At 39.2% G+C, this 19,362-nt stretch overlaps 1 protein-coding gene across 1 annotated transcript in view; it reads left to right on the top strand.

Annotated features, from left to right (window-relative positions):
• The window catches only part of LOC121287634 (unconventional myosin-Vb-like), a 124,576-nt gene that overhangs the window by 88,048 nt on the left and 17,166 nt on the right, over positions 1 to 19,362 (top strand). Inside the window, exons 25-28 of the mRNA XM_041205567.1 lie at positions 1,685 to 1,735; positions 2,177 to 2,413; positions 3,892 to 3,989; positions 13,468 to 13,666. Of these exons, the coding sequence (XP_041061501.1) occupies positions 1,685 to 1,735; positions 2,177 to 2,413; positions 3,892 to 3,989; positions 13,468 to 13,666 (585 nt within the window). The remainder of the gene's footprint in view (positions 1 to 1,684; positions 1,736 to 2,176; positions 2,414 to 3,891; positions 3,990 to 13,467; positions 13,667 to 19,362) is intronic.

Below are 19,362 nucleotides of genomic sequence, written 5' to 3' on the forward strand. Positions count from 1 at the left end.
AGAGATCCATTTCTGTTTTTAATTTTCTTTTACAAAGTGCACCAGCTGTACATTTTACCTGCTTCAAAATGCTCCTTAGTTTTCCATTGGACTGCTGTTCCTTTGTATACTGTCATTCTATTGCCCCTTGTTTTCAGAAGATTCAGTTAATGTTCTTTTTACTACTATCCAATTTTTGAAGCATTTTTTTGCTTATAATTTAAAAGTCTGTTTTTAGAAATATTCTTGGTTCACAATATTTTGTTGTCCTGCCCTCTCTGGGCACGCTTGTCTGTCTCCATTTTCATATCCCAATGACTGTAGCAAAGATAAACAATCTCTTCTCGTCTTTCTTGACCTGACTCCAGCCTTCAACATGTTAGACCACACCGTTCTCCTCCAATGCCATCTCCATCATCCGGCTGGGTGGGCCTGCATTTTCTATCTAATAGTAGCCAGAGAATCTCCTGCTCCTGCACTTTTTTACCTGGTGCCCCCAAGGATCTGTTTGGCCCCCTCCTGTTATCTACATATCCCCTCGACATCATCCAAAAAGTATCAATTTCCACATGTATGCTGACGACACCCACCTTTACCTCATCACCATCTTTCCTGACCCTTCCACTGTCTCTAAATTGTCATCCAGCACTGGATGAACAGAAATTTATTTCTGTTAAATATTAGGAAGACCAAAGCCTTTGTCTTTGGTCCCTACCCACCAACTTCATTCCCCACCACCCTGGCCACAGTCTGAGTCTGAAATGGACTTTGCAAACTTGATGCCATCTAATGGCGAGATGAGCTACCAGCCATAACTAAGACCACTTTTTCCACCTCCATAACATCACCTTACTCTGCTTCTGCCTCAGCTCATGATGTTGAAACCCATTTCTGTGCCTTTGTTACCTCTAGACTTGTCTGTTTCAGTGCTCTTCTGGCCATCTGTAAAAGTGGTCACTTAAAACTCTGCTTGTGTGTCCTAATTTACAGCAAGTCCTATTCACCATTAGCCCTGTGCTCACTCCTATTAACTCAAGGTTAAGCAGTGCCACAATTTTAAAGTGATCATTCTTGGTTTTTAAATCCTTCCATGGCATCTCTTCCCTATCTCACAACCCTCAGATAATTATGATCTTCTGGTTCTGATCTCTTGAGCATCCTCTATTTTTAATTACTCCACCATAGGTAGCTGCACCTTCAACTGCCCAAAGCTACAGAGCTCCCTTCATAAACCCCTCTGCCTTTCTACCACTTCCTTTTAAGGTACAGCATTGAACCTACCTCTGTCCAAGGTTTTGGTCGTCTGTCCCAATATCTGGAGTTCAGTATCAAAATTTGTATTATAATGCTCTTGTGAAGTGCCTTAGGACACTTTTTATTACATTAAAGGCACTATATAAATACAAGTTATTGTTTTAACTACCTTTCCTTTTAGGTCTTGTTTTTGATTTTTAACTCTTCAAATTACTTTTCTATTATTTTTTTTTTTTCTTCTTGGTTCATTCAGTTTCTTTAGGAGTTCAAACTTTTTGTTGGCAATGCTGCCTTCAATCTTTGAAGAATGTCAGAAGCCTATACTACTGGCAGCTATTTTCCTGTACCCCTTTGATTTAGACCAGAGATAAATAACGTGATTTAGTATGTTAAACTTGTTATTATGTGATACTGTCATTTGTGACTTGTTGTGTTTAATTTATTTTAATAGGAAAGTGAAATGAGAGGTGCTGATATTGCAGAGACATGTAGCATTACTAAGGTATTATACATATTATACATTTTTAGTTTTTCAGAATTGTCTGGGTGCAAGAGTGACCAGACTTGAATTCTAGATACTTCTGAATTGTGAAGCTATAATTTGCTGTAAGTGTTGAGCTGTTACCATATCATTCATCACTTTCAAGTGATTAGCTATGAGTTTGATGTCAAAGTTTACACGGTATCTTAAGTTTGATTATGGCACTTCATTGCTGCTCTTCACAGTATTGGGTGAGGATGAGTGGTAATAATGAAGCATTATATAATCTGTCGTGTATTTTAAATCACTTGTGAATAAGCAAAATCTAAGTTAAGAACATCTTTGAGATTCTTGGAATTTTGTTTGCTTAAAATGTATTTATAGCATTGTGAAAATATTCATGTCTGTGATGTGAAGTACAAAGTAAATAAGCCTACAGTAATATTTCAAAATATTTACTAGTATCAAGAGCTTGAACATGAGAACCAGAAGCTAAAGAATGAGCTCGATCAGCTAAGGAAAGACTTGGCTGAGAATTCTGCTGCAAAGGATATTGAGAAATGCACAGATGCTGGTTACAATCTGCTGAACCAGCTCAAAGCATCCACTGAGGAGACTGAAATGCTTAAAGAAGAACAGATTTGGCTAAAATCTCAGCTCCTTATGGCAAAAAAGGAAATTGACGCTATGAAAAACAAGGCAAGTGATGTATAAAAATTATTCCAAAGCTTCAAATTAATTGCTTTTGTGCTCTTTCAGCTATACACAAAATAATTCTGGAAAATTCTTCAGGATACCTAGTGGTTTGCTTTTGACTTGTCCACAATTGTTTTTGCATCTAATGGAAGAAGTTGCTGGTACCAAGCAGATCATCCTCCTCTTGAGAGCTAATGTTTCATGCCTTTGGCCATTTCTTCTGAAATTATTCCATATTTCCATTCGCAAAGCCCAATTTTCTTTTGGGCACTGCTTAAACTGAACTTTGTATGAGGAAAATGTATCTGGATCTGGCTCAGATTGAAATAGTGCTCCAATTAAGTGTCGGGTTAAAAGCAAAATACTGTGGATGCTGGAATTCTGAAACAAAGTGCTGGAAAAACTCCGCAGGTCTAACAGCATTTGTGGAGAGAAATACAGAGTTAATGTTTTGAGCCCATATGACTCTTCAGAGCTAAAGAGAAGTAAAAATGTGATGAAATTTATACTGGTTAAAGGGGGTGGAGCAGGTGAAGCTGGATCGAAGGCCAGGAGGCAAAGGAGAGATTGACAAAGATGTTATGAGCAAAAGGACAAAGGGGTGTTAATGGTAGTGGTGCTGGCTGCTGGAGCAGTGCCGGGTTACATTGTCCATTAAATGATTGCGTTTCTCTTGTACCATGTAGGTCTCTTGCACTGTGACACAAATTAACACTTCCAAGCAGTGTAGTTTAGCAGCACAAAAGTGCTATTAAAAGTTTGGAAGAAGGTTGAGATGTTGATGTGCCAATATGTTATGACTTGGGCATAGTATGCAGATTTTCATCTCTAACTTTCCCAGTGGTCTGGTTTTGGTGTAGCATCTGTCTGTAGTACAGTTGTGAAGTAAAGATATTTGAAATCTAGCTGTGGTTGGAATTGTCGTCTATTGAGCTTAACTTGAAGAATCCAAATGGGATTTTGTTCAGCTGTCTGCAAAGCTTTGGGGGAAGACTGACAGCTCTTTGAACAAACCTTGTATCATGTGTTTATTTATGTTGATTTGTTACACAAATCCATAAAGTCCTAGTATCTGAGGAGAGTTTTTTTAAAAAAAACGAACTCTCCAAACTGAAATTAGTTCAATTGTAAGAGTAGTAGGAACAAGAAAAGTAGCACCATTCATAAAAAGCACAAAATTGGGAACTGAAACCACAGCATATCTGATCTAAAAGGTTATCTTTGGGAGTGATGCACACAAAATATAGCCTATACAATGGTGTGTGTGTGTGTGTGTGTGACTCCCTATGAATAGGAAATTTGTCTTTTTTTGTTTCAAAAGGCTATTGTATCTTGCAAGTTCAATGAGTTAATGGGATATATGTTTTATTAGGTATTTGAGGCTTAAGCCAAAATACCATATTAATTAAAAAATTGCCTTTTTTTGGATAGTCCTTTTCCATTACATGTTCAATGGTTAATGGAGTATATTCTGTTTACAGGCTACTATGGCAGATCTATTTGGATTACCTAAAGATGGATACAAAATGTCTGAGGAAGATCTCCGATGTGCTTATGATGCTGTCCGTGTGGCCAATAAGTAAGTGAAAAGGGAACTTTGAGCAGAAGGAAATTCATAATTGTAATCAAGAAAAACAGTTTCATGTGTATTATCCTTTTTGCCTTTTGCTGACCAATTTCCTTTCCTTCAGGTCGGAATAGTCAAACAGACCCGGGGCACATATGAAATCTACCATTTGAAGCCCAGGCAATTCAACTTATTTATATTTTATTTACTTGCTGGTTTGTTATAGAATCATACAACACAGGATGCCATTCCACCCTTCACACCTGTGCCATCTCTTGGAAAGAGCTATCCAATTAGTCCCATTCTCCATTCTTTATCCCACCCCCCTCCCCATAGCCCTGCAAATTTTTCCTTGTCGAGTATATATTGAATTCCCTTTTGAAAGTTACAATTTTCTGCTTCTCTACAGACAATATATTCCAAATCATCGTAACTCCATGCAAATTGGTGGGAAAGAAATTCTCCTAATTTCCCTTTTTTTGGTCCTTTTTCAATTATCTTAAATGTGTCCTCCTGGTTACTTGCACTCCTGCCAGAAGAAACAGTTTCTTATTTATTCTCTCCAAATCCTTCATAATGTTAAACACCTCTATTAAATCTCTGCTTCTCCAAGGAAAGTGCTGGAGGATCTAAATTCTGGTCATGCAACTCGAGGAATGCACGTTAATTGCAGTGTGGATCATAACATGTTAAGAAACCGAATGTAGTAAATCTTAAAAACTGAAAGAAAGGCAGGGAAATGAGCAGTTAGAGGGAAGGTCATGGTTAGCAACTAGTTGAAATGGAGCAAATAGAAAGAAGGCAGAATGTGTGGCAAGTGGAGATCAGTGGAGGGAGGGAAAGAAAACAAAATGAGAAATTGGCAAGATGTCAATATTGAATGGAGAAGCTTTTGGTCTGTCTTTGATTTGAATTCACCCAGATCGCCCTCTGGTAAAAGTAGATCCTAGTGCCTGCTGACTGAAGGCAGGTAGTATTATCCAATGGAAATCACTGACCAGCTACAGATGTGACTATGATGACAATTGTAGCCGCATACACTGATTTTAGTAGGACACACCTTTAGATGCATGTGAAATATCCACATATTTACCAAACAATCATCTACCCTCGTTGAGTAATCAAGAAAGTAAGCATATTAATCAAAAAACACTTGCACATTCTACTTTTTGCTATTTACCAACAAATGCACAAAAAGATTAAAACACATATGCATCTATTTTGAATAACTGCTGAGATCATGTGTCCAACAACTGTCTTACACTCATATGTATTTATTTTTTAAAGTTGCATCTAAATTCCCAATTACCACATGACTATAGTGGCTATTGTATGGGCTGGCAGACTTAAGGGGAACTAAGTTGATTGGATTCCAAATGTGGCTGTGAAAATTAAATTAAACAGAAAGAGGTGAACATTTAATGGAAGAAAGAATTTATTTACATTGAGCCCTGGGTGGCCAATAAGTAAGTGAAAGGGGAACTTGCTTGGAGCAGAAGGAGATTCATAATTGTAATCAAGAACAACAATTTCATGTATATTAGCCGTTTTGTCTTTTCCTACCCGAAGGAAAGGAATTGGCAGATAATAGCCTAACTGACCCATAGGGCACGTACAAAATCTGCTAGAGTTAAGTTCACTGCAGTTGCTGCTCCTGCAAAAGTGGCTCCTCAGCAGTCAGTGACTATTAGTGAGAAGTTCTAAACCCACCAAATCTGGCTGGAGGGGAAAAGGTTGATAGGAAGCGGAGAAATCCAGGAGTTGGGCTAGAAGCAAGCAAACCTGTGAAGTGGGGCTGAATGAGCCACAAAAACTCCATTCATGGCAGTGGCCTGAGATGCATAAGGTGAAGAGTAGTGAGCAATGGACTTGTATATGCATCTTAACAGCACCAGTGGGGGGTGGCCACTTGCTGAATGACTTGCCTGCATGTTGTGTAAACTTGAAAAAAGCTGTTTTAATTCATTGACAGGAGTTGGGTCAAGTGGGGGTCATGCTTATAGCCTTAAAACGACAAACAGACAAAATAGTAGAAGAAGGTCAACATAAAATGTAATTGGTACATCCATCCACTTACTGTTGTTTATGTACAAATGGTACAACAACTTCAGACTAGGATAGCCAAATATCTAAAAGATTCTGTTTGTTTGACTTGCACCACTCAGTTGCTTGCAAAAATGGTATCTGCCTCATTGTTCATATGCATTGAATGGTGAGGTTGCTCATATCTACTGTGTGAATAAGTATTGAAATCACATGCCCAACAATTGTTTTACACTATTTTTTAACTAAAAAAGAGGCCATTAGCTGTGTCTTAATTCCCAATTAGCATATGTGACAAGTGGCTATTGTATGTGAGAACAGACAGGTATGAACTACTGGTGAAGTTGCCACAAAGTCTAGTACATTTTGAAAGTATTTATTTAGCAATGATTGGCAGTAATTAACATTCATCAGTCTGACATTATTACAGGTGTGGAGTCTCATTATTTCAGCTATAGTTGGAAATTTTATAAAATGTATAATTGAGAAATAAATGCCTGTTTCTCTCTCTTAATCCTTCAATTTATAATCTTTATTTCCAACTTTTTCCATTTTTTTCTGTATCTGACCTGATTACACCTACCCTATACTTCTCATTTCCTTCAGCTGTATATATTGTCATCTTTGAATCTGGTTCAGGAGGCTTGCCCTGTGCTTCTCACTGTCACGTTATCACCTCCCTCTTTCAGCGACATGTCACAAACAATTTAAAAAGCTAAGTGTATGAAAGCTGCTCTGTCTAACTGTAGATGTCAATGGTTCACCTGCCACAGCAAGTAATGGCCCGTTATTTTTGAATAAATTTCCTCAAATGAATTATGTACTCAGGAGAAGGTTGGTTGTAGCCTCTGGCTTTGAAGATCCTGAATTTTTTTGAATAATGGTACATTAGGTGGGAAGCTGGTTTGTTCCCATAAACAAATATATTTCAGATATGGTATCTTGAAGTAACGTTTTGGACCTAGGTACCTTGACTACATCTTCTCTCATAACATTTTAAATACTCTTTGTGTGCACTGTGCAGATGAAGTCAGCTTTTATGGATCACCCAGAGAATAATGTACTCTGTTGTTTTTGTTCTTCCCTGCTAATTTGCAGTTGCAGGCAGTGGGTGTGACTATATTGCCAAATCACACTTGCTAATTGCAGTCTGCTTTCCAGGCAGTTGACCAAATAGAATCCATGAAACTGAGAAATCAAGTACCAAGAAATCAATAATTGCAAAGATTTTCTACTTTGTTTCATTTGAAAACAGCATATTTACATGATGTAGGATCTGGAGGATATCGATCAAAAGTTCTGTGCCAGAGATGAGTACAGGAAGTGAGATTCCAAGATGCATTTATATACTAGAATACCAGCCATGTTCAGTCTGAGTATCCAAGTATGTCACTACCGTCACATTCCTTCATTTAGTTTTAGAGCCGATTGTTCTCATTAACTTGTATTATGTAAGTTAAATGAAAGCTGCAAAAGCATCTCTCTGGTTACTAATAGGAATTTTAATATAATCCTTCATTTGAGTTTCTTCAGCTATCAGCTGTGACTCGGTTGTAGCACTCCTGCCTCAATCTGAAGGCTGGAATTCAAGTTCCACTCTGAGCATAAAATCCAGGCTGACACCACAACCATAGTGAAGAAGTTCTGTTTTAATTGTATTTTAATTGGGTATTTAATAGTAGTCAGGTGGAGTATTAATTGAGGATTTGCTTGGCTCTTAGTTATAGGTGCATACTGAAATGGTTGATTGGGTTTCTGGAGGCACATTCTTGTTGTGAGTATCTCTAAGTCTCTCTTAAGTGTAAGGACTAGACTCCAGTTTTATCCTTCATTGCCTGACTATCTGGAATGTGATCTGGTGCACTGTTGAACCTGTTATCCTTTGGATGAGACTTTTTCAAACAAAGCCTTCTGCACCCCACCCCTTCCTCCTCAGTTGAACATAATGTTCCATGGCACTCTTTGAAGAAGCACAGAAGTTCTTATAATTCTAGCCAATATTTATCCTTCAACCAAAACCTAATTACAATAATCTGGTCATTTCCTCATTGCTGTCTTTGGGAGCTTGCTGTGTTCAAATTGACTGTTATATTTTCCACATTAACAACGTAACAATGACTATGTTTCAAAAGTACTTCATTGGCTGTAGAACATTTTGTGATATTTAGAGATCATGAAGGCCTCTATATAAGTTTTTAAAATTTGTGCTTTGAAGGTGACATTTTTAAGTTTCTTACTTGGAAGACAGGTTTGTACATAAGGTTAATGAGCTGTGGGTTTTTCTTTGTTTTGGACTTATTGGAGTTCAATCTTCTATACTTGAGGGAATAAAAACCTACTAAGCAGCCTAACATTTAGCCCTTATAATATCATTCAGACACATCTGCACTGTGCCCCTTCTAAGTATATTCTTCCTGAAGTCTGGTGTTTAGCACTGAATGCAATGTTCAAGATTCACTTCCTTCATCTTGGCAATCAAATCTTCAATATTACTGTGTAGATGGTGAGGGCCGATGTTTTTATACTTTCTCCTTTTACTATAGTGTATTGTTTCATTCTTTCTTTGAATAATGAATAATCTTCACAATCATTCCCTTCTACTATTCCCTTAGTCTTTTGGTTGGGGTGTTTATAGGAAATTGGCTTTAGGTTTGGCTAGGCTTTTCTGATCTATACTATCATGTAGATCCTAACTCTTCATTGCAAGAGCAAAAGGTCGTGTGTGGTATGGATAGCAGGGCTTAAAATCTAGGGGCTTGCTTAAGTTAGTGATTGATTCCAAGGAACTCAAAATAGGTTGGACTGCATGTGAAGGGCCAAAGCCTTAGTCCTCATATGAACCAAGATGGAATTTTGAGGAGTGTCACAGCCAAATCTGATCTGTGTGTCAGTGTATGAGTGTCCTCCCCACCCCAGCAGGGACCACCAGTTAATTGGGTGTGGCAGTTTTTTCCTTCCACTCCCAAGTTGGACACTAAAGCTAACTGGAGCACTCCTGACACTGTCGTGAGCGCAGACTGGGAATCAAATTGAGGATTGTCCTGATCTGTGCGTTTGGCGGCTAACTACCAGAACATTAGCAATTGGGAAATCTTGAAGAATAACAGTTTTATTGGTTTGATGTGCAGAACTTCTAATTTACTTGTATTTCTGTAACATTGAAATGTAAGGTACCAGGTGCCTATGTGCCTCTCTTCACACCTATGTAGTGCCTTGAATGTAACCCTAGCAAACACTGATCCAAGCAAGCCCTGTAATTTCAAAGAATATCTCGTTTGATTTGTGAGGCAATGAGTCTACAGGATAGAGTTCTTCCTCCCACTACCGTTAATTTGCTTTCTGTAGTTAGTTATGTGATTAGAAATGCTGAATATAAAAAAAAATGAACTCAAAAATTCTTGGATCATTTGTGGCATATGAGAGATTTATAAGTTGTCCTGTCTTAAGAGTTGCACACTAATTATTTCAAAATGTAAGTTACTTTGAACTAATTTGGCATCTGAGTGCAGCAAATGACAAACAGTTTAATTAAACTTACAAATATGCAGTAACATAGCAGCAATCACCTTATGTTACAAGTAATTTTTGCATTTTTCTTGTGATTTATACATCCAATTTTCATATTTAACTGCTGCCTCTGCAGCTTGGTAATCTGCTGGAGTGCCATTTCTCATTACCAGGTGTCTTGTAGATGTTTTGTGGTGTAAGATCCACTACTGCTAACACCATCTGTTCCAAATGCAGAAATATGTTTTGTTCCTCCTAACATAATTCATGTCCCCACTGTGATTTAACAATCCTGTTATTTGTTACTCAACCCGTTTGAAGAGCTCAGCAGTTTTATTTTTGGGAACTGTATTTCTTCATTTTAGCATGCACTTTTTAAAAAAAAAACCTGTTGCCTGTGACTTTGTCTGGCATGAGACCCACATTAAGTGGCACAACACTTCACCCCTCCGTATCAGGGCACAATGTGTTATCAAATTCAAGCCAAATTTTTGCCTCCCTCAGTTTTGAGGAGAAAAATGGAGGCATGCTAGGCCAATCAGGCATTCCATCTGATATCCATTCACTGATATCTCCACACCTCACCAGCCATTCCACTGATATCTCCGGACCAGACCAGCCAGAGGCCCTCCTTGTAGTATTAAGGTGTTCAGAACTGTTGAGGTTTAATGTGGGACTGGGGAAACAGTACCGCCCACATTATGGCGTCACAAGGGAGTTGTAGCATGTAGGAGAGAGACTGTGATAGAAATCAGCATGAAGGTAGCACCAAACCAGGACTATATCCTGTATATATGTATATAGTTATTAATGAACAGTTAATGTTCAACCATACAAGTCTCTAGATCTCCTCATGAGACAACATACAACCTCACAACACTCCTAACTATCCTTTCACATTTTAAGAACCTGGATTTCAGTTTTGCCCAGACTGCAAGCTTCCTTTCTCTCTGCTGCAAATATTCCAAATGTAAAAATATTTTGGTCCCAACCAATTTTTCTTGTCACTTCAATGCTTTGAATTTGGAAGCATCTATCATTCTGCAATTATCATTCCACATTGCCATGGTATTAGCAGCCTTGCTTGCATCATAAAGATGGCTAAATGGGAAAAGCAAGTGTCACACTGGTATTTTGAGGTCATTTTAAGGTTGGGCTTAGAATTTCACCCTGGTTTCACGTGTATGAGGCTTCTGCCAATGTTACGGTAGCAAATCGAGGGAACTCCAAAACAAATTTCCAGTGTGATTCCAAGCCCAGAGCATGTCCAATTTTTATTTTTAGAACCTTTCTCTTCTCTCAAAAACTCTAACCACTTGGATGTCACCTTTTGATTTGAATTAATGTTGTCAGCACATCTGATTTGAGATTCACCTGGTTTCTCGTCTCCCCTGCTGCCATTTTGTGCAATAATGAGCATGTACTGCCCATCAATTCATATTTTCTCATTTCAAAGAATTATATCGTGCTATAGCCAGAATGAGGCAGAAATGCATGTCTAAAAGGAATGGATCATTCATCAACACTTAGTATGTAAATGTGTTGTGACTTGTATTAAATACCGCAGGGTTTTACAAACTTACAGCTTTAAATTACATTTCTAGAAGAACTGCAAGAGAATGGTATTGATTTTTGTGGTCGTTTCAAATTTTAGTAATTTTTTTTGCATACTTAACTTGGCATTGGTCTCGTGATTTGTGACTGAGTGCAGACATTTATCTCTGCTTTCAAAGGTGCAAGCAGTCTTTTAACAATACAAGTAAATGTTCAATTTAGTTGAGTTGTTGTGGGCACTAGCTTTTCTTTTATCTAGAAAACCAGGTTGAATTACAATTGTTAGCTCACTTTTTTGAGGATGACTACCCATTGTTAAGAAAACTAGGTCATTTGGACCTCGTGTGGTTGTCCTGTCTTTTTGCAAGTTGTCCCATGCTCTGGCCTATGAGCCATGGCCAGTGGTGCAACCAGTGAATTTTTGGTGATGGCATGAGCTAAAATCTCTAGGGACAATGACTGCTTATAAACAGAGGATCCTTCAGGAAGAGGGTGTGTTTCGGAAAGCAATGAGAAACCATCTTGCGTATTCTTTATCCCTGGTCATATTGCTCATTGAGAACGGTAGGCTCTTAAAGTGCATGACCGTGAGGTGTGGCAAAATGAGCAGAGGACCTCCTCTTGGCAGTGCAATAGTGATCCGCCCTGATGTAGGTCAGGAATTGATGCTCAGGAAGATAGCAATCACTTAATCCTCAATTCTCTATGTGCTAAATGTCAGGAGCATGGGCCTGAAGCTGGTGCTTCAGAGGGATCCCTGTTAAGGAGCTCTTGCACTCTTTGTAAACGTTGAATGACTTGGACCTGTTTGTAGAAAGACAAATCAAATTTATTGGTAACCTCAAATTAAAAGATGCTGCACAGTTAAAAGAGCAGGAGGACAATTTGTGTTTGAAAAGCTGACCGGAATTATTACTTCAAATTAAACTGCAGAAGTAGAACCAGGGAACGCTTTCAAAAAAGTGAAAAGCAAGCCTTATTGATTTAAGAGATTCTTCATGTCGTTTAATCAATATATTGAGTAAACTGCCAGATAATGGTAAAAACCTTGGAATCATTGAAATCTCTTACTGCAATTATAGGGAGGAGGTATTAAGATCTTTCTGGATGAATGAACTAATGTTTTACAGCCTTCATTTGTATCTACATGGAAATGGATGGATTAGGGAATTGGGTAAAGGTGATACAGTTCAATGTGAAGTAGTGGATTTTGTGTTAAAAGGAGAATAAAATTTACATTAACAATGAAATGCTTAGTGGATTGAAGAACAGATAAACCAATTTTTTACAAAAAGATCCTGGCAGAACAAACCATAAACCAGGAAATAGGATTCTGGCATCATTGGTCATAGCTGAGAGCCATTTTGAAGTTTTCATAACCTTGTTATAGAACAGATATTGAAACCAATTAAATAGCATTTTTATTTATATGGTTATTACTGGTTAGAACAGTTATGCCATGTTTTATGCATTGCAGTAGTTCATCTGATTTTGTATCTGGTATGCTCCTGTCTGTGCTGTAGTAATTTTTTGAGGAACTGTCAACCATTTAGACTCAAAAGTAGTTGAGCTAAACTCAAGATTTGAATTTTCTCCTTGATTTGGAGTTACATTTTTCTCTCTAGTTGCTCTATTATTGTCATCAAACATTCACCTCTACCTGGTCCTTGGGCAACTTAAGCCTAAATCTTCTGGTCAGCGTGCAGGAGCAAGCCCCACTTGCCGACGGGTAAAATGATGCGCGGTGATGTCTGCTGTGCATTTCAACATCACTGTGCGTCATTCCGATCCTCAGTTCAGCAGCTCGCCCGCCGAACTGTCAAAGGCTTATTAAAGCCATTATTAAACTAATTGAGGGTATTTGCCTGTGCTGCCCATCCAACCTTAATGTTGTCAGGCAGGCGAAGAGCCCAGGCGGCCTTCGCATTTTTCATAGAACCTCATCCACGGGCGGAATGAGGTTTCATGAAGGGTTTATAAATTTGATTAAAAAATTTTATTAAAATTTATTGACGTGTCCCAGCTCATGTGATGCTGTCACATGAGGGGACATGTCTGAAAAGATTTTCATTCTTTACTTTGATTATGAAAAGTTGAATAATCTCCCTGAGGCAGCTCTGTGCCTCGCAGATTTCTGCGCTCTTTCGTGTGCGTGTGTGAAAGAGCGCAGGCCCCAACTCTCCCTCCTCCCTCCGCCTGCACAGATAGCGCCACCCGCCCGACGGAGAAAATTCTCCCCTTAATTATTGGGGACTCTTGGTTTTTCCTTTGTTATGCCTCTCACTTTCTCTGCTTTTCCGTACCCCATGCTGAAGATTTAAGGTTGACTTAATCAATTGGCTACCACTTTTACACCATTTTAGAAACTTTTTCTCTCCCTATACAGACTTCTCGTGGACCAGTTGGATGAACAGAAGGCCTGGCATATAAAAGAAATAGAGACCCTTCAAACTGAAGCCAGAAACTTTAAAGAGAAGCTGAATAAGCAGCAGAAATACTTTGCTCAGGTACTACAGCTGCGATCAGAGAGACAAACTGAAGTTGGGTTACAGCAGGAAATTACACAACTTAGCAACGAAAACCTGGTAATACCATTGTAAAGACACTTTTTTGATCTAATTCTGTATGTTAGAGATCGACATCCTATTTCTGGATGTCAGTTTAAAGTTAGCAATATCCAAGTTTAGGGCCCTATGTTTTTTCCCCTTTTTTACATACATCCCACAAAACACACAAAATTGACACATTCAGCAATGAGTGAAGAAGAGACGCATGGGAATTGAGATTTTTCTGTGGTCGAGCAGAGGTATTCAAGACTTATTTTTTGGCTTGCTAATGATGCCCTCAACCCACAAAGATCAGCATTTATTACTCATTCCTAATTGCCCTTGAAAAGGTGATGGTGAGCTGTTGCCTTGAACTTGCTTGTGTTAGTGCATGCACAGTGCTGCTAGTTAGGGGGGAGCTCCAGGATCTTGATCCAGTGATGGTAAAGGAATGGTGATATAGTTTCAAGTTAGAACGGTTTGTGGCTTGGAGTGGAGGATTGCAATTGGTAGTGTTCCCAAGCTGCTATTGTCCTTCATGATGGTAGAGGTCACAGGTTTGGAAGGTGCTGTTGAAGGAACCTTGGCAAGTTGCTACAGTTCATCTTGTAGATGGGCAGGCTGTTACCACTGTGTGCGCCAGTGATGAAGGGAGTGCATGTTTTAAGGTGGTGGATGGGGTGCCCATTAAGCAAGTTGCTTTGTCTTGGATGGTGTTGAGCTTCTTGGGTGTTGGAGCTGTGCTAATCCTGGCAAGTGTAGAGTGTTCCATCACACTCCTAATTTGAACCTTGTAGATAGTGGACAGACTTTGGGGAGTTGAAGTAAGTTACTTATCTCACAATACCCAGCTCTTGTAGCCACACTGGCTGGTTCAGTTAAGGTTTTGCTCAATGGTAGGCTGCCCTCAGGATTTTGACAGGGATTCAGTAGTAGTAATAGCATTGAATGTCAAGGAAAGTTGGTTAGATTCTCTCTTGTTCAAGATGGTTATTGCCTGGTACTTGTGTGGCACAATGCCAATTACAAGTATGGACCTAAATGTTGTCCAGATCTTGCTGCATGTGGTTAACAACTGCATCAGTACCTGAGGAGTTGCAAATGGTGCTGAACACCTTGGCAATTGGTGAACACCTCTATCTTATTTAAATATCTAGTCTTTTGATGGGGGAAAGGTTAGAATGACAGTCCCCAGGTCCTGATGGACTTCATCCTAGAGTCCTAAAAGAAGTAGCTGCAGAGATAGGTGCATTGGTTTTAATTTTCCAAAATTTCCTAGATTCTGGAAAGATCCCATCAAATTAGAAAATTGTGATTGTAACTCTACTCGAGATAAGAGGGAGACACAAAGCAGAAAACCACAGGCCAGTTAACTTAGCATCTTTCATAGGGAAAATGCTGGAATACATTAAGGAGGTTATAGTGGAGGCCTTAGAAAATCTCAATGCAATTAGGTAGAGTCAACATGGTTTTGTGAAAGGGAATTATGTTTGACTAATTTATTAGTGCTTTGGGGAAATAAAAAGCAATGTGTTTAAAGGGGAGCCTGTTGGGATGTGGTTTACTTTGGTTTCCAGAGGGCATTTGACAAGGAGCCACAGTAAAGGTTACTACACAAAATTAGCTCATGGTTTAGGGGGTAACATAAATTAGCATGGACAGAAGATTGGTTAGCTAACAGGAAGCAGTAGGCACAAGTGTCATCTTTGGGTTGGCAAGATGTAGAGTGGAGTGCAACAAGGATCAATGCTGGAGCCTCAACTATGTGGGGAAATGTGACCTTGTCTATTTTGGCAGGAAGAATGGAAAACAAAGCATATTATTTAAATAGGGAGAGATAGAGTTCCGAGGTGTAGAGGGATCTGCATTCTGGTACATACAGGTTAGTGTACAAGTGATTAGGAAGACAAATGGAACCTTGTCATTTATTGCAAGGGGAATGGAATATATAGGTGGGCATGTTTTGCTACAGTTGTATAGGGTGATGATGAGACCACATCTAGAGTATTGGTGTATAGTTTTAGTCTCCTTATTTAAGAAAGAACATAATTGCATTCAAAGCAGTCCAGAGAAGTTCACTCATCTGATTCCTGGAATGAAGGGGTTATATGAGGAAGAGTTGGACAGGTTGGGCCTGTATCCATTGGAGTTTAGAAGGATGAGATGTGATATTGAAGCATACTAGATCCTGATGGGACTAGATAGTGTGGATGCTGAAAAGATCTTTCCCTTTATGGGAGAGACTAGAACTATGGAACATAATTTAAAAATAAGTGGTCTCACATTTAAGGCAGATGAGGAGAAATTGAGGATGAGAGTCTCTGTAACTCCTCCCCAGAGTGATGGAGGCAGTGTTACTGAATATTTTTAAGGCTGAATTAGATTCTTGATTGACAAGGGAGTTGAAGGGTATAGGAAGGAAAGTGAAGTGGAGGCCACAGTCATATCAGCCATGATCTTATGGAATGGCAGAGCAAGCTCAAGGGACTGAATGGCCTACAACACGTCACTGATGAAGCAGCTGAAGATGGTTGGGTCTAGGGTGTTTTGCTGAGGAACACTTGCAGTGATGACCTGAGGCTGAGATGATTGACCTCCAACAACCACAATCATCTTTCTTTAAGCTAGATGTGACTCCAGCCCATGAAAGATTGAGGTAAATAGTGATATTGTTTGAGCAAAGGGCACAAACTTAAGATTATGAATTCAAGTGGAAGCCAGGATCATTTTTTAAAGCACCCATTTAGAATGTGGAATTCTACTGCTACAAGCTGTTATAGCAGTTGATAAATACTTCCCGAAAATGTTGTTGATTATGGGGAGTGAACAGGAATGATGCTACAGTAAATATGCAGGCACAAACTTAATGGGTTGTTTGTGCTAACACACTAATTTTATGGAATAATGCAATAAAAGTACATCTTAAATGTGTAGTATGTTATCAATGATCTGTATTTAAAATTGTATTATTTTCTGCTAAATTTCCCCTCCTGTTATCTTAACTTATTGGTTCTTTTTCTAGGATATTTTAAAGGTGGCTCCTGGTGGCTCCAACAAATAAATGTTTGTTGTTTACTTAAACCGAATGGCCTCTAAACCTCCTACTTGCTACGATGGGCAGGGGGAGGGGAATGCAGACGCAAGTGGAATTTCTAAAATGAGAAATGCATCTCCAAGTCACGGCCTGCACCCATTGCTGTTCACGGTGGTGGATAGAAAGTGTCCTGCCCTCCATATGGAATACATCTTTAAATTATTAAGTCAGATTTTCCGGGGCAATTTGGAGTCTGATTACAAATTTAAAAGTTTCTGGCTGTTTTTTTTTTGGGCCTTTTGGAAGCAGAGCGGTGAAATGGAGGCTGCGGCTGTCAGATCCAGAAGGCAAGAGTCCTTTACAGCGCTCCTGAGTGTGCCACCCTTGATGCCCCAGCAAACCCTGATTGGCCCCTTGCATTGTTGCTGCTCTTCTGTAGATTTATCAGAATGATACCTGGTTAAATTATCAGTAGAGATTACACAAACTAGGGTTATATTCCCCAGAATTTAGAAGATTAATGGATAATTGGATCAAAGTTTGAGATATTGAGGAGAACTGATTAGTGTAGATAAAGAAACTACTGCTGGCTGGGCAATCTGTCCAGGGAACATGGTCTAAAAATTAGAGCCAGATCTTTCAGGAGTTCCTTCTTTGTCATTGGGTCAAAAATCTGGAACCCACTTCCTAACAGCACTGTGGATGTACTACCCCATATGGACTGCAGCGGTTCAAGAATGTGGCTCATCACCTTCTCAAAGGTAATTAGGGATGGGCAACAAATGCTGGCCTTGCCAAAGAAGCGCTCATCCCACTGAAGAAACCATTCTACAGGGACTGAAAGAAGTTTGGAACTCTTGTTCTGCAGATGAAAATTGATGCTAGATCAATTGTTTAAATTGATAGATTTTTGCTAAGCGAAGGTCTTCCGAGATATTGGGCGAAGTTCCATGATTTCATTGAATGACAGAATAGATTTTGTGGCCTCTCTCCCTCCTCCGCTATTGTCAGGGACCATCCTCCCAACTGCCTTGCTTGCAGTCTACCAGCGCTAGTTTTCCCACGTGGCAAATTGGCCTGCTTGTTAATACTGCTGCACTCCACGCTTTCATTTTTAAATATCAGGTTCAATGCTAATCTACTCTGGAGAGAAAGGAGGACCCAGCACTTCCCTCACCTGATATTTATAAATATATACTTTTGCATGTGTAACTCTATCTTTTTTACATTTTTCATAACCCAAGGGTAGTATTCCACTCGAGCTGCTTTCTTGGCTCAGCACTGACATGACTGGATTTGAACCTGACTTTACCTGTTCAGCATAAGCATAGCTCCTTAACTAGTGTACATCATGGGGAGTTGTTAACTTTTAAATACAGAAATTAATATGGTATGCCAAAATGTTGCATGCAATGTTTGGAGGCTGGGTTAATTTATATTTGCTGTTTTAGATCCTGTGGACTCTAGAATCCTAACCAATTGTTTGCACTGGTAGTGGAGGAATTTTAGTGCACCTCAAGCACTTGGAACAGAAATACTGCCATTCAAATAAAAGTAATAAGATTATTTACCATCCCCAGAGGAAGACTTTCTCTTGAGCAGTTTTATAGTAACCTGAACAGTAAAATGCAGCAGTTGACAGTTTGTGAAATGGATAGTAAAACAATCGGTTGAGCTACTTGAGTAATAAAGCTCTCTTGGTATCTTGTTTCAAGGCAACCCTGATTTGAACACCATTCTGACCCTTGTGCAGAAATCCAACATACTATTTCCGCTTGCCTGATGTAGGCATAAAATGGGTTGACAGGTTTGCTGTTCAGAGGATTTAGCTCCTGCAGTGACGCATTGTGACTCATAATCTGGCCAACACATTCATTTCATGAAGTTATTAACTGTCAGCTGGTGGTTTAGTTCTGGTTTCTTAGTTATCTTAGCCCATGTGCTGTTGAACTTACAATTCTTGCTAAAAGCAATGTAACGATCATATCTAATGTCAAGTTCCAGATTTGATTAAACAACATGTGAATGAGTAAAATTTGTTTATTTTTGCTTTTGTAAAGGAAGTTCTAGATGTAGTGTTATTTGTGGGGGATGGGGCTGGAGGTCAGTATTTCCCCATTTCCTGTCAACACACTGCACAGGGTGTTTGCTTCTCATTGAAGGTACCTCATGCTTGGATATTTTTCTTTATGGCACCAGCAACTCTCCTGTGCTTTAAACAAATGGCCAGTTTTTGGATGTGAGTGTTGGGACAGGTTAGGGTTGGGATTGATTGCATCTGAATTTGAAACACTGGGAGCCTGCAGTGGAAATTAACTAATTGGCAGTGGAAATGCTGACCTTACATTTGGACAGGAATTCGGAGGCCATTTGAAAGCTATCTGCCACTGATATGAGCTAACACGGGGAGAGAGAACCTCAGTTTCACTATCTGTGGATCATCAAAACACCATATGGAAAATTGCCATGTTCATTCACTGGATGATCCCATCCTGAGCCCCAATTGAAACAGCTAAATGGTTCCATGTGTTTGCGTCTAACAATCTGTGGCGGAAAAACCATTCCTGGTAATCATTTTGTGCGATGTTTCTTTACATTTCTAGTGAAGTTGCCTTTGATAATTTTAAAGTCACTGCGGACAAGAGGGCTTATTCTTGAGCATAACTTTCAAGTTATAGCCTTTTTCTAATCCACTTCGAAT

Source organism: Carcharodon carcharias, chromosome 14, assembly GCF_017639515.1.
Source record: "Carcharodon carcharias isolate sCarCar2 chromosome 14, sCarCar2.pri, whole genome shotgun sequence".
Lineage (NCBI taxonomy): Eukaryota > Metazoa > Chordata > Chondrichthyes > Lamniformes > Lamnidae > Carcharodon > Carcharodon carcharias.